The sequence below is a fragment of the Scyliorhinus canicula genome, chromosome 6, assembly GCF_902713615.1.
Source record: "Scyliorhinus canicula chromosome 6, sScyCan1.1, whole genome shotgun sequence".
NCBI lineage: Eukaryota > Metazoa > Chordata > Chondrichthyes > Carcharhiniformes > Scyliorhinidae > Scyliorhinus > Scyliorhinus canicula.
The window spans coordinates 87,314,422-87,330,261 of NC_052151.1; the positions used below are offsets into that span (position 1 = coordinate 87,314,422).

At 43.3% G+C, this 15,840-nt stretch overlaps 2 protein-coding genes across 3 annotated transcripts in view; one reads left to right on the forward strand and one right to left on the reverse strand.

The window, feature by feature from the left end:
* Positions 1-15,840, reverse strand: part of nt5dc1 (5'-nucleotidase domain containing 1) — a 641,953-nt gene that overhangs the window by 393,484 nt on the left and 232,629 nt on the right. The window lies entirely within an intron of this gene.
* The window catches only part of LOC119966888, a 66,032-nt gene continuing 51,535 nt past the window's right edge, over positions 1,344-15,840 (forward strand). The window contains exons 1-3 of the mRNA XM_038798848.1: positions 1,344-1,460; positions 1,843-1,954; positions 8,784-8,855. Coding sequence (XP_038654776.1) covers positions 1,858-1,954; positions 8,784-8,855 — 169 coding nt within the window. The 5' untranslated portion in view covers positions 1,344-1,460; positions 1,843-1,857. The remainder of the gene's footprint in view (positions 1,461-1,842; positions 1,955-8,783; positions 8,856-15,840) is intronic.

The following is a 15,840-nucleotide window of genomic DNA, read 5'->3' on the forward strand; positions in this document are numbered from 1 at the left end:
AAAACCTCTTCACAGTTCACAATGCTTTTTTGTCATCAGCAAGTTTTGAAATTGTGCCTTCCACATCAAGGTCTAGGTCATGAATATATATATATATAATATATTATATATATCAGGAAAAGCAAAGGTCCCAACACCAATCACTGAGAAATTTTATGACAAACCTTCCAGTCAGGAAAACATCTATTAGCCACTACTCTCTGTTTCCTGTCACTCAGCCCTATCAGCCGTAATCGGATTGAATAACGGAACATGCATGAGAATTTAATCCTGCTCCTTTGTCTTTTACCCTCCCCACCCCTCTGCCTTCCAGTCACTGAACAAGAACCTTTGCATCATTATCAAAACTACCTCACTCAACATTAAGTTTTATACTGTTGTGTGTATCTAAATGTTTAATGAAATTGCTACATAGTTCAATTTTCTTCCTGTAATTTACTTCTAATGCTTAAATCACCCAACATGATGCATAAATCAATAAATCACTGAAAATTAAACTGTTTAACTCTCCTAATTGCAGTACTTGAATTTAAAATTTCAGTGACATCACCACAACATATGACTATTAAAATGTCATAATGAATAAATCGAAAACAGTCGAAGTAACCTCATCACGGTGTTTTAATGCTGTTTAGAACAAGAGGATTAAAACTTCAAACTATTTCTTACTATCTGAACAAATGTAAATTATTCCGTGACCAAAACCATGCGTCACTTCATTATTTGTACAAGAAATACTGATACCAATTATAAATGTCACTGAATCTTTGCACTCTTTATTTTCTGCAATATATGTCTCTGTTACCTCTTACATACTCCATCCATCCATTCATGCTCCACATTAATAACACATTTAAGCATATAACACATAGGGCATTCCATTCTTTACATCTTGATTTTGTCCTTTTATTTACACCATTTTCTTAATGGCAGTCACTGTTGCAAACTTTGGGGCTAGATGGCTGAGAAGTCTATCACCCAAATATGATCAGCTGATGTAGTACATCTGTAGGTGCATGTAGCTTATTTGGAACTAAAATTATAGAAAAATAAGATTAATAAAATAGATTTGCAATACCTGTTGTTTATGTCAGTTTTCTAAACCCAAATAAATTAAAAACAAACCATGCATGCCTTTTAAACCCAATTCAGAAATCTGTTCAACATTCGCATTTGAAAATGTCTGCCTGGGGAGAGCAATGCCAAAGAAGGCAAGGCAACACAAACCAGAAGAAACCACGAACCTGATACAACTTGTCAATGTGCAAAATGAAACAGCATAATTGGTACTTGCATTTGAAAGGAGGAGCTATTGAATTTAGTGTGCATGAGTAAGCTTTCTCATATATAAATAGCAACATGTATTGTTTTTGAAAACACTTCTTCATCAGACACCCCACTATTTCAGAGGATAAATAATTAATTGGAAAACAACATTGATTTTGGATTTTGGAGATAAGGTATGTTGGTATGATTGAATTTCAATTTGAATCAAGTTCAGCATGAAGTCAAATGCTAATTGCCATTTTGCTTGCAAAGTACTTTGTATATCATATCTTAATGGCATGTCAGTACAATAACACTTGTTACATGCGTACTCTGTCTACTTCATTACAGGCAAACTATTGTAGCTTTTGTCGTGCTATAGCGGGAAGTTAGATGTTAAGATTAATGTTATCTTTTCTCGCTTTTGGAAAACAATATTTTGTTGCTGATAGTCTATATTCTGCCAATAACTGTACCCATTAAATCTATAGTGGACTGTAGATTTTGAGTCATTATATTAGTTCATACCTTCATTTCTATCATTGTTCAGAAAAAAATTCTATCAATACTTTACAGATCTGAACTACAAACATGACTCTGAGAGAGAATGGTGCACTTCTGTTGCTATTGTCTGTTACCTTGGTCAATGGACTTGGATATTATAGATATAATGTACATAAGCCAACTGGTAAGTTTTCATGTTATTATCCATGTGAGTTTCAATAAGCGTGCTAATCCAAGTTGACAGAAACGGGACAGCTCTATTTGTAAATCAGACATTTGTTTCTGGTTTCACCTTAAACCGAACTAAATTTCCTCCCACCACTATTTTTCAATATTCTTCATGTAAAGTTCCCAGATCTTGCATTACTCTTTAAAAGTGGGCAATCCATTCATACCTCTAACATTTCACTTTTCCAGACAGTATGGAATGCAAAAGAGGTCACAGGTTGACGTACTCTTCAATTTTCTGTCCCTCCCAAAGGAGAATCCTTTACAAACGCCCCAGACAAACCACGGTGAGACTAGGACATTCCTGTACAAACTTGCAGTCAAATATTAGGTGGCACAACATGCTGGTGCACTGCTCTATGAAATCTATAACTCGTGCTATCTAATTGAAATCATCTCTGAGTGCAGGCAATAGATTTTGAATAATTTATTTGGTCACCACACTGTCACAGAAAATCATGGGGCTTAATGATTATGGATAAGATTCCTGCAGGAAAATCAGTTTAAAAAAAATCATTTTAATGCATCATAAACAAATGTGCATTCCTCACACAAGTCACAGAACATTAATTATCCCACAGGCATTGTCATCATTGTGACTTATTTAAACCTAGAGAACATGGATTATCTCCAATTCAACTAGTGAACATTTCCACATAAACGAGTCACTCTCAGTAAATGCATTGTTTCATGTGGGTGTTTTAAGATGACATAATATCTGATGAGAAAAACAAACTCCTAATGCTCCTTATTCTTAAGAAATTCTGCTAGATTATAAAATGGATATTTCAATAAAATTCAAAATAAATTAGTACTCAAACAAAATATTCTTTTCACAGTACTGTGAAATTAAATTCCAGTGACAATAGTTTCCAAAAGCCTGCAACAGTGATTACAGTACGGTTGGAGTCAGAAATAGGGAGGATGGAGAAGGATATGTGGTTGTGGGGAGCAGCTGGTTAGTGTCAAACAGTGGAAGTGGGAGGTTAAATAGATATTCTGGTGTTTTGGAATATTGTGGAATTAAGTGCACTTATGAAGAAAGCTTACATTTGTGAAGGTTAAACTGTGTGCTCACTGACCTACATTCACCCCTAGTCCACAAATATATTCTTCTCCAGGTAATGTCTACAATTATCATGACTTATGCTGCAATTTAACTTTGGAGCAGTGAGGAGGCAGGCTCCAGCTCTACCTCAACCATCAGAATATGGATCAAACCCCACACGGTTGGTGTGGAGTGGCAAGGTATCACAGCGGTTAGCACTGTTGCATCACAGCACCAGGGTCCCAGGTTTGATTCCTGGCTTGGGCCACTGCGTCAAGTCTGCACGTTCTCCCAGTGTCTGCGTGGGTTTCCTCCAGGTACTCTGGTTTCCTGCCTAGTGTGGTTGGGTGTCAAAATTTGGTTGCAAACTCTCCTAGTAATAATAATCTTTATTATAGTCACAAGTAGGCTTACATTAACACTGCAATCAAGTTACTGTGAAAATCCCCGAGTCACCACACTCGGGTTCCTGTTCAGGTACACCGAGGAAGAATTCAGAATGTTCAAATTACCTAACAGAATGTCTTTCAGGACTTGTGGGGGGAAACCGGAGCAGCCGGAGGAAACCCAAGCAGACACTGGAGAACGTGCATACACCGCACAGACAGTGACCCAAACCCGGAATCAAACCTGGGACCCTGACGCTGTGAAGCAACATTACTAACCACTGTGCTACCATGCCGCCCATCTGTGATGTCCTTTGCTTTTACTCCGTTAAAATGTTAAGAGTGCAATATAAATCCAAGTTGCTGTTGGTCAACACAGTCTATGGAAGAGTGGCTTTATTGCCTAAGTAGCTGTGTTGAAACAAAATAGGAGGGGAAAGAAGGAGGTTTAAAAATTGACTGTTTGATTGGAATAGATTGTGAAAACTATCCTAAACATATTTGCAACAGACTTAAGTTACAACCAAATTTGTTCAACGAACACAAACGGATATAGCAGCTCTATAACTCGCTTTAAACACTTGAAAAGTTGTTTATCAACCCTTCATTGTGCAGAATGTCCCGTTACCTTACCTACAAAGTTTGAAAAGTTTAAAAATTGAAAACTAAATGTAACAATAATATGCTTCAGTAAAAGTTGCATATTGTTAACATTTCAGCATTTACTTAGAGAATTCTTTTCATCCCTAAATGTCTCCCTGAGCTACAGACAGGTAGATAGGTTTTAGTGAGCATCCTAAAAGAGGTAGAGAGGAAGAGAGCAGAGAAAGTTGCAAGAAACCAATTCCAGAGCTCAAGGCCTAGGCTCCTAAAGTCATGGACATCACTGATAAAGTTATGAAATTTAGGGATACACAAGAGACCAGACTTCAATGAGTATTTCTATTACATTGTGACACTCAATATGCATTTATTCACCTGTTTAGAAGGAAAGCTGATAGGTCAGTAACCATAGACGTCAAATGTTCAACGATCTAATAGTCATGTACATTATATCCACACTGTGTCTCACGGTTCCAGTGGTCCCAGGTTCGATCCCGGCTCTGGGTCAATATCCATGTGGAGTTTGCACATTCTCCCCGTGTTTGCATGGGTTTCACCCCCACAACACAAAGATGTGCAAGGTAGGTGGATTGGCCATGCTAAATTGCCCCTTAATTGGAAAAAATTAATTGGGTACTCAAATTTATTCTTAATAAAAATTATATCCACACCGTCACTACATTATGTAAATTCTCCAAGGAGATTAGGTTATATGTGATGGGGGGGGGGGGGGGGGGGGGGGAGTTGTTCCTGATCTTCCTGTTACTCCAAAACTTCCAGGAAATCATCAGACGTAAAAACCAATGTGAAATATTAGAACGGAGGATAATATAGAACTTGCGCCACATTCCTTAAGTCTCCCTTTTTGCATGACAATTAAATGTTGAAGCCTTCTGTTTATGAAATTTGGAAAGCAAATCATTCTAACGCCACAAAGATGCAGTTCAAGATACAGAAAAACATGGTAGACTACCGAGAAGAGAAATATTTTAAAAATTCATAGAACACCAAAAATATGGCCATGTCCCAATTGTCCTTCTCGTCTAGCCTAAATTTAGGAAAGTAATGTGAGCTACACTTGATCGTTGGAGGTTGAGTTATGTTAATGAATATCAGATGCTTTCAGTGAAGGTTTTGCAGAAAGGGCAACAAGGTGGCATGGCGGCACAGTGGTTAGCACTGCTGCCTCACAGCTCCAGGGTCCCAGGATCAATTTTGGCCTCGGCTGTGTGGAGTTTGCATTTTCTCCCATGTCTGCATGGGTTTCCTCCAGGTGCTCTGGTTTCCTCCCACGGTCCAAAGATATGCAGGTTAGGGGGATCGGCCATGCTAAATTGCCCCCGAGTGACCAAAAAAAAAGGTTAGGTGGGGTTACTGGGATAGGATGGAGGCGTGGGCTTGGGTGACATGCTCATTCCAAGGGATGGTGCAGACTTGATGGGCCGAATGGCCTCCTTCTGCATTGCAAATTCTATGATTCTATGAATTGGTGAAAAATATCAAGGGAGACCCTTTGCCCCCAAATTTCCTGGCTCTTTTGTATCAAAAAATCGTTACTATTTGTGGCATTCTAATGGTAGCTCTCAGGAAATTCTAGGCCGATGAGTTTTTAATGTATGCAGTGTACAACTCAAAACAAAACGCTGTGAGGACGAAGAAATTTCACCGGCCTCAACACACTCCAAAAACTTTAGAATTAAATTTCTGCACCTAAAATTGTTTTTAAATTAATTATTTAACACACAAGATGAGGGGCAATGGACTATGTTGTTTACAATCGCACAGTTACCATTGAGTTATCAGGGAAGATGAGTTATCAGTTGAAGGATATTAAGTGCATGGGCACTCGTGAATCTTCCATTTATGCAATTGATTGATCCTACGTAATATTTATTGCATAAGCGCAACAGTGTAATTTAGCAAAGCTCTGTAGTAGCGACCGAGATAAGTAAGCAGTTTCACATGCATCCTTGTACAGCAAAGTCTTAATGTCTCCCATGCCAACGAAGAGAAGGTACTGAACAGATGTTGAATACTTAATAGGGTGAAAATGCATGAGACCTTTGTGCGCTTACTGCTACGTAGAAAAATCTGCCCGGGTCTAGCTTACTGCTTCAAAACAGTGTGCAACAAGAAACAGAAAACAATTAAGGAAGAATGTTAGGAGAAATAACAAAATTCTCTTCCAGGAAGTGTCAACACATAAAATAGATTTTGGAATGTTTGCATATGGCCATGGTGAAGGTTAGAGGGAAGTAAAGTTTGGACATTGTTCACTCATTTTCACTAAATACTAATACCAAATTACGATAGGGGAAGAAAAACCTCATACACTGAACAGCTATTTTTTTCAAATATTCATTATCTATATAAATAAAAAACTTGAATTTAGCACGTCATACCTCAAAACTGTTAACAACACAACTCAAAGTTGACGCCACACTCCATACTACATGGACTCAACAAATTAGAGCTAATCAGATAGGGAATCTACCAACAAATAAGTATTAAGCAGGAATTAACACAGTCATTGAAGAATTAGCATAAGGGACAAGCAAAATCACAAGTGGAAAATTCTCTTGACTGTGATTTTGCACAAAATAAACAGATACAGTATATTTGCCAGAAAGAAACAAAAAAATTGATTGCTGCAGGTTGAGACACTCATTTTTCAGCACCGTCCTAATTACATTTGTTCCCTGTTCTGAGCAACGGTTCTAACTGTTGCTGTTGCATCACCTCATCACTACTTCTTGACTTACCTCTTCCTCAACCTTAACCCCTGTCTAGATATTTAGTGTTTCATTGAGGTATCCCAATTGGTTTTTTTTCCCACAAATGTCTCTGTCAATTAAATTAACGTGCTCCAATAAAGCAAAATAAATTCATTCAAACTTAAGTGCAAAACATTTAAAACCTACTTCAATATGACTGATTAAGATGGCAAACGTTTGTTGCTGTTATAAAAATGTAACATCGTACTTGCAGTATTTTAGAGTATAGCTTGCTAACTGTAGTTAAGAAAATTCTATTGGTTTCACATAGCTGGTAGAAATGGCACAAAATAATTCAATTCATAAAATATTGTGCTACTTAAGTAATACTGGAAATATATTTTTTAAATTCCACCATGTCCATTATCTAATATAATTCTGCAAAAAAAACAACAGAAATTAAATAATTTTCACAAAGCTGGTAGCAAGTCAGTCTTCTACTATTACTTAAAGCATTACAATGTAGTGGTATGGAACCAATCTTGACTGAGTCAGAAGGGTGTGAGTTAGAGCTCGTGGTCAAAGCAAACAGTCTAATGTAATACTAAACAAAAGTAGTATCGTCAATGGTTGAGATGTTTTCCTTTCTAAGCTAAGTTCAACCCAAAGTATGGCTTTTATGAAGGCAAAAATTTAAAAAAACAATTAAGTCTTGAAGCATGTTTCGTCCGCTGCATAATTAGCACCAAAAAGTTTCTGGAACATTAACAAATATTTGCTTACGACAAGTGGAAAAATATTTGAAAACTCAATGTTCAAACATATCCCTGCTTCTTGAAATAAAAGACAGTTTCTTGTATACAGTTATGGCCCCTGCCTTTTGTAAGTAAATATGTATTTCTTCAAAAAACAATCAATCAGGTTTAAACACTTAAAGTACAGTTAAACTAAAACCAGTTCCTAAAGTTTAGTCCATTTTAGCTATTTCCCAGCTTAAAAACTGTGTCCAACGGTTTTTTTCCAAAGCTTCCTGTTTTGAGAATAGCCATCAAAAACATGGGAGGGTTTCTTGAACTTTGTTTACTTTTTATTCATGTACAGCTCGATTAAAAATCAACACAAAATATTTTTACTAAACAAAGGAAGGATTATAATTCATCATTGCCACATTGCAGATTTATTTTTAAAAATAAGGATGTGGTGACCCCAGGAGGAAAGAAGGATGTTTTGAAATCTATTATTTAATTGGATGAAGGCGTCGCTGACAAGGCCAATATTTTTGTCCGCCCCTCATTGCCCTTGAGCTGAGTTGGCTTGCCAGGCCATTTGAGAGGGCAGTTAAGAGTCAACCATATTGTTGTGGGACTGGAGTCACATATAGTCCTCACTGGGTTTCCTTCCTTAAAGGTCCTTTGTGAACCAGATTGTTTTTGAACCACAATTGATGAGTTTCACATAAATTCCACCAACTGCCATGCTGGAAATTGAACCTGTGTGCCCCAGAGCAATAGGCTAGGCCTCGGGATTACTTGTCCAGTGGCATTCCCACTGCGCCCGTACTTCCCCCTAAGCGTGAAGAATCCAAGGTGACCAACATGAAAAATTTGTAAAACCAATTATTTGTATTTATTTCAAATTCAGTATAACCTTTATTTGATTCCCCATTTTATACAAAAATCAGGGTTAGACTTGAATAAAAATTCTACTTGTCTTCTAATCATGTACAAAATATGAACTATTAAAATGACATGTATTATTTGTGTAAAACTGAGAAATATTCGCCATTGTATCTATAGTTTACTCTATTTCCTCTTTGTGACATGACTGAACATAACCTTCTGCTTAAGTTACTGCAGCTGATCCCCACCATCACTCTTCCCCCTAACCTCCCGCCCCACCCACTGCCGCCCCCCCTCAAAAAAAGAAAACGATGGTGGCAACAGCCATTTCAGGTTTTATTTTTGTGCTTGCACAAAGTAACAAATAAAAGATTTGAAAGTTACACAGTTGTTTTGTTGACTTTCCCAAAAACAGGTCATCAAATCAATGGCCGAAGTTCGGATAGTTCAGAAGAAAACCAAGTGACTGTTTTCCAAGGTTCGGGAGGTGAGGAATGGATACTTGTACAAACAGAATTTACATTAACTTTCAATATCAGAGAAATTACCATTGGCGACCAACAAATCTGACGTATGCACATATTTTCTTTCCAAGCAGCGTGTACTTTCTGGCCTGCATTTCCAACCAGGGGGCTGGTTTAGCACAGTGGGCTAAACAGCTGGCTTGTAATGTAGAACAGGGCCAGCAGCATGGGTTCAATTCCCGTACCGGCTTCCCCAAACAGGCGCCGGAATATGGCGACTAAGGGCTTTTCACAGTAACTTCATTGAAGCCTACTTGTGACAATACACGATTATTATTATTATGTCTGTCATAATTAACCTTACCTATTCATTTTACGCACCTCTTAATGAGTTCTCCACGTTTGAGTTTTAAAGCGAGTGCTGCCGATTTATATCTATGCTGTCGTAAACCACCATAGAGATCAGAATCCATACCACACACCCCCAATTATTGCCCTTTTGCCAATATCATTTTTCTACCATTACCTGGCCTTGCTATAATTGAATCTTTCCACCACAACATCAAACCCTCACTAGTGCCACTTCCTCCTCTCTCATTTTGCAAGCTGATATTCCGACTACTGTAACACCCCATTTCCCTCCCCGCAACATCTGTCCACTCAAGTCTTGAATTTTTTAAAGTGTTGGTTCCCAGAAATAGTCAAGAGTGTGGCTTTTAGGGCAGCACGGTGGCCTAGTGGTTAGCACAACCGCCTCACGGCGCTGAGGTCCCAGGTTCGATCCCGGCTCTGGGTCACTGTCCGTGTGGAGTTTGCACATTCTCCCCGTGTCTGCGTGGGTTTCGCCCCCACAACCCTAAAATGTGCAGAGTAGGTGGATTGGCCACGCTAAATTGCCCCTTAATTGGAAAAAATAATTGGGTAATCTAAATTTATAAAAAAAAAGAGTGTGGCTTTTGTGTAGAAGGGTGTCTGCTGGAGATCCAGCAAGTATTATCTTAAGTAATACAAGTTTAACACATTTGTCATGGAGTCCCTTTCCATCACAACCTGGCCTACTCTGACACGACTGTCAACCTGATCCATCCTCACTGTAACTAGACCCAGACCTCCTCCTGCAGACCAACCCCAAGTTCCAACACACAAATGTTAAAATCATTGCACTTTTTGTTGGCTCAGAAAAAATTAAGTCAGATTATGCCAGAGAAAGGAGGAGTGACAAAAGGAAAAATCTAATAATCATCGGATAAGGATGTGTTTAAATGTGTAAAAACATTCTCCAGTCTGAAACAGCCTTTTTATCAACAGCAGCCTGCTACCCTCCCTGGTACTCCCAAAGGAACAGGAATAGGCATTCAGCCATCATCCTGTCCCACCATTTCAGTCAGATCATGGCTTATCTATAGCTCATTCCATTTAGCCACCTTGCTTCTATCTCCATTAATATCCTTACCCAGAAAAAAAATCAATCTCAGGTTGTACATTTTATAGTGGTATAACCTCTGTCTTTTTTCCTGTGGCGGCAGCGGTGGGGGAGGGTCGGGAGGGGGGCAGTTGGGGATGTAGGAGAAGAATTCCAAATTTCCGCTCTCCTCTGTGTGAAGCATCACATCAATCCCAAACACACTCGCTGTGACTTTAAGATTATGCCTTCCTTCTGGACTCCACGTCCATTCCCATGCCTTGCTTCTGGACTCCACCTCCATTCTCTCCCCATCAAAGGAAATAATTTCTCTCCATCTATCCTAGCCTTTATCATGAACACTGTGGGCACGATCTAATGGCGACTCAGGATGCGGCTGGTAAATCTCGTGAGGGGCCTCTTGCGAGATTTACCCAGCAGGTCACGTCTCGCGAGATCAAATGGGATCGCGCGAGACATTGTGATCTGGATCCTGCCCACAATGGGCAGGACCTAAATTTACATGTATAAGTGTGCAGTTAGGCACATTTCTCCCAGGTGATCAGAGGCCCCCAGGAGGTCGGCCTTTGGGCAGTGTGGCACCCTGGTACTGAAGTGCCATGCTGGCACTGCCCAAGTGCCAAGCTGGTGTTTTGCCTATGCTGGGGATCGGGCTCTGGGGTTCCCTGCCCTCATGAGGCCGGGTGCGAAAGGCTCAAGGATGCCCCAACAGGTAAATTGGGGCATTGGGGGAATCGGGAGATGCTGATCACTTCCTGCACTAACGACTGTTGCTATGTGCGGCCTCAGCAGCGCCTTCCCCACCAAGGCCCGATAAAATAAGAGTCCCTTTCGATAGCAGGGTCGTTCTTGGCACTTCCACAATGGGACTTTTTTTTTAACCCGTTATATCGGCCCTGTATCCTTTCATAGCAAACAGAACCATTGATTATAAAAACAGAAATTGCAGGATCATTCATCAGGTCTAGCAGCATCGTCAGAGTACAAGGCCAAAAGTATCATTAAAGTTCCTTTGTAATAAAAATGCAATTTCACTTAATCACTGTAGGCCTTGTGGTCTTTATACTTTGCACATTATATAGTAACATCACACCCAACTGCAACTCTTTGTTGATAGGCTCAAAGCAGCAAATAAAAACCAAAATGTGTAAATCAAAATATAGGAAAGCAGCTAGACAACAATCAATGACAAATCACTAAGATGATCAATTAAAAAAATATACAGAAAGAACAAAGTGGGCAAATGAACTTAATCATTCAGATCTTATCTATCCTTCTATTGCTCCTGGACTCCAGGCTTTCTTCCTCCTAGTCTTGGCATAACCTAATTCTCTATTAGTGTCCCATACTCTAACAGACTCTCCTAAGTTACCATTTTCAGAATCTTCTATCTCACAATTCTGTGTTATCTCAGTACATCCCCACAATATACTGATACAGGAGGGACACCGTCCTACTCTCGAAGACCCTTTGTATTAGTTTCTGAATCATTTACATCCCAAGAGAACCAGCGCAAGAGTTATGAGAGTATTGATACATCAGTGCTTTCTAACTGGGATTCCACCATGTGGTTTACAGCAGATAATATAGCTAGATAATTTCCTTGTAGTTCCCAATTAAAAATGTCCCATTAAATGATGGTGTTTAGGTCTGAAGCATTAGAAAGCCATATCTTCAACGGTTTGCTGGGCCAAAGGGGCCAAGCGGAACATTTGAGACTCTTTCCTTTGTTCATGGACATTTATGTGCTTTTTCTCTTTTTTCTGTGGTTTTTTTTCCCTTTTTATGGGGGTTTTTTTTTTTATTTTTTTTCTATTTTTATTTTTTCCTGTTTGGGCTTTTTGTGCAGCTCGTGGAAGACACTGGAACTGGCTTGCCCCAGTGGGTGGGGAGGAGGGCGGGGAAACAAGGGGAATGGGACAGGAAGGCGCCGGAGTGTTGAGTCACCGGGCTAGCAGATTGGCTAGTCAAGGAAGTCAGATGGGGGGGGAAGTAACAGCCAGTAGATGGCGGGGGTGGGGGTATCGGGGGATGGGGTTAGGGGAGGGGGGGGTTGTTCTGCTGACGGGAGAGGGACTTGAAATAGGCACTGGAAAGGAGGTCGAGGGTGGAGGCAGCCGAAGGGCGGGCCAGGAATGGCGCGACGCACGGGTCAGGGGCCGGCCCGAGAAAGGCTATGGCTGACCGGCGGGGTGGGGGGGGTGGGATGTGCCCCCCGACCAGGCTGATCACCTGGAACGTCAAGGGACTGAATGGGCCGGTTAAGAGGGCGCGGGTGTTCGCGCACTTGCGGGCCCTGAGGGCGGACGTAATTATGTTGCAGGAGACACATCTGAAAGTGTCAGACCAGACCAGGCTAAGGAAGGGCTGGATTAGCCAGGTCTTCCACTCGGACTTGGACTCGAAGTCCAGAGGGGTGGCAATCATGATCAACAAGCGCGTGCAATTTGAGGCAGAGGGCATATCTGCAGACAGGGGGGGCAGATACCTGATGGTACGGGGCAGACTGGAGGGGAGAAGGGTGGTGCTGGTGAATATATATGCCCCGAACTGGGATGATGTGGACTTTATTAAAAGAGTGCTGGGGAAGATCCCGGACTTGGATTCTCGCAAGCTAATAATGGGAGGGGACTTTAACATGGTCCTTGACCCGACTTTGGATCGGTCGGGTCCCAGAACGGGTAGACTCTCAGCAATGGCAAGGGAGCTGAAAGGGTTTATGGGGCAAATGGGGGCAGTGGACCCCTGGAGAGAGGGACAGCCAACAGGAAGGGGCTACTCGTTTTACTCGCACGTCCATAAAGTATATTCCAGGATAGATTTCTTTGTAATAAGCAGGGACTGTATGGGGGAGGTAAAGAACACGGAATACTCAGCAATTACCATTTCAGACCATGCCCCGCATTGGGTGGACCTGCAGTTCGGGGGAGCGAGTTATCAACGCCCGCAATGGAGGCTAGATGTGGGACTGCTGTCGGAGGAGGGGATCTGCGAGAGGCTTCGGAAATGTATAAAAAATTACCTGCAGGTGAATGACACTGGGGAGGTCTCAGCGGCGACCGTGTGGGAGGCGCTAAAGGCAGTAGTTCGGGGGGAGCTGATTTCAATTGGGGCCCACAAAGCCAAGGCAGACCGGGCAGAGATGGATAGATTGGTCAGGGAAATGGGCCGGATAGATGAAGAGCACGCGGAGTCCCCGGGGGAGGTTTTACTCAGGGAAAGGCGGAGGCTACAGGCGGAACTGGGGGCACTATCCACGAGTAGGGCCGTGGAACAGCTTAGGAAGGCGAGGGGAGTGGTGTACGAGTATGGGGAAAAGGCTAGCAGGCTGTTAGCGCAGCAACTCAGGAGGAGGGAGGCGGCCAGGGAAATAGGTAGAGTGAGGGACGAGGGGGGGCGCAAAGTGGAGGATCCGGCAGAATTGAATAGGGTATTCCGGGACTTCTATCGTAAGCTGTATACTTCGGAGCCGCCGGAAGAACCGGAGGGGATGAAAAGGTTTCTGGACGGGTTAACATTCCCAACAGTTGGGGGGGGGCAAGTGGAAGAGCTGGGCGCCCCGATTAGAGTAGAGGAGGTATTGGGGGGCCTAAAGGCCATGCAATCGGGGAAGTCCCCGGGGCCGGATGGATACCCAGTAGAGTTTTATAGGAAGTTCTCTGAGCTGGTGGGCCCGGTCTTGGCGAGGGTTTTCAATGAGGCAAGGGACAGAGGGACCCTGCCGCCGACAATGTCACAAGCCACCATATCTCTGATATTGAAGCGGGGTAAAGACCCGGAGGTGTGCGGGTCCTACAGGCCAATCTCCCTGATTAATGTAGACGCCAAGCTCCTGGCAAAGGTACTGGCGGGGAGAATGGAGGACTGTGTACCGGAGGTGATTGGGGAGGATCAAACTGGGTTCGTTAAAGGTCGGCAGCTGGCGGCCAATCTGAGGAGATTGCTCAACGTGATAATGATGCCCCCGGCGGGTAGAGATGTGGAGGTAGTGGTGGCAATGGACGCCGAGAAGGCCTTTGACCGGGTAGAGTGGGACTATCTATGGGAGGTGCTCGGACGGTTTGGGTTCGGGGAGGGATTGGTGGATTGGATCAAATTATTATATCAGGCCCCGAGGGCCAGCGTCAGGACTAACAGAGAAGTGTCGGAGTACTTTAGGTTGTACCGAGGGACCAGGCAGGGCTGCCCGCTCTCCCCGCTGCTGTTTGCGCTGGCCATAGAGCCGCTGGCGATGGCGCTGAGAGCCGCAGAGGGTTGGAAGGGGATGGTGAGGGGCGGGGTTGAACACAGGGTTTCTCTTTATGCAGACGACCTGCTCCTGTACGTGTCGGACCCAGTGGCCGGGATGGGAACTATACTGGGAATGCTGAGGGAGTTCGGCCAGTTCTCAGGATACAAATTAAATACGGTCAAGAGTGAAATGTTTGTGGTCCAGGCAAGGGGCCAGGAGAATAGATTGAGAGGGCTACCGTTTAGGCTGGTTGAGGAAAATTTCCGGTATTTGGGAATCCAGGTGGCACGAGACTGGGGCAGGCTGCATAAGTTAAATTTGGCCAGGGTGGTGGAGCAAATGAAGGGAGAGTTTCGGAGATGGGATGCACTCCCGCTGTCGCTGGCAGGGAGGGTGCAGACTGTAAAGATGACAATCCTCCCTCGATTTTTGTTTATTTTTCAGTGCCTCCCGATCTTTATCCCACAGTCCTTCTTCAAAAGAGTTAACGGGCTGATCATGAGCTTTGTCTGGGCGGGAAAGTCTCCGCGGGTAAAGAAGGCGATGTTGGAGAGGAACCGCAGCGAGGGAGGGCTGGCTTTGCCGAGTCTGGTCAATTATTACTGGGCGGCCAACATCGCTATGATAAGGAAGTGGATGGTGGGTACGGGGTCTATTTGGGAGCGGGTGGAGGCGGCTTCGTGCAGGGGCTCCAGTTTGGAAGCCCTGGTCACGGCTCCTCTACCGCTGCCGCCGGCCAAGTACACCACCAGCCCGGTAGTGGTGGCGACCCTGCGGATATGGGGCCAGTGGAGGAGGCATGTGGGGGAGATGGGGGCGTCTGTCTGGGCGCCAATCTGCGACAACCATCGGTTTGCCCCCGGCAGTATGGATGGGGGGTTCCGAGTATGGCGGCGAGCAGGGGCGGGAAGGGTGGGTGATATGTTCCTGGAAGGGAGCTTCGCGAGTTTGAGGAGCTTGGAGGAGAAATTTGGGGTGGTAAGGGGAAATGATTTTAGATACCTACAGTTGCGGGACTTTGTTCGTAGACAGGTCCCATCTTTCCCGCGCCTCCCGCCAATGGGGATCCTAGACAGAATAGTCTCTGGGAGGGATGAAGGGGAGGGTAGAGTCTCGGGTATTTATAAGGTGCTCATGAGGGAGGAAGGGTCCCAGACAGAGGAACTGAAACTTAAATGGGAGGAGGAGCTAGGCGGGGAAATGGAGGATGGGCTGTGGGCAGAGGCCCTGAGTAGGGTAAACTCGACCGCGACATGTGCTAGGCTCGGGCTGATCCAATTTAAGGTCGTTCACCGGGCCCATATGACGGTGGCTCGGATGAGCAAATTTTTCGGGATAGAGGACAAATGCGCTA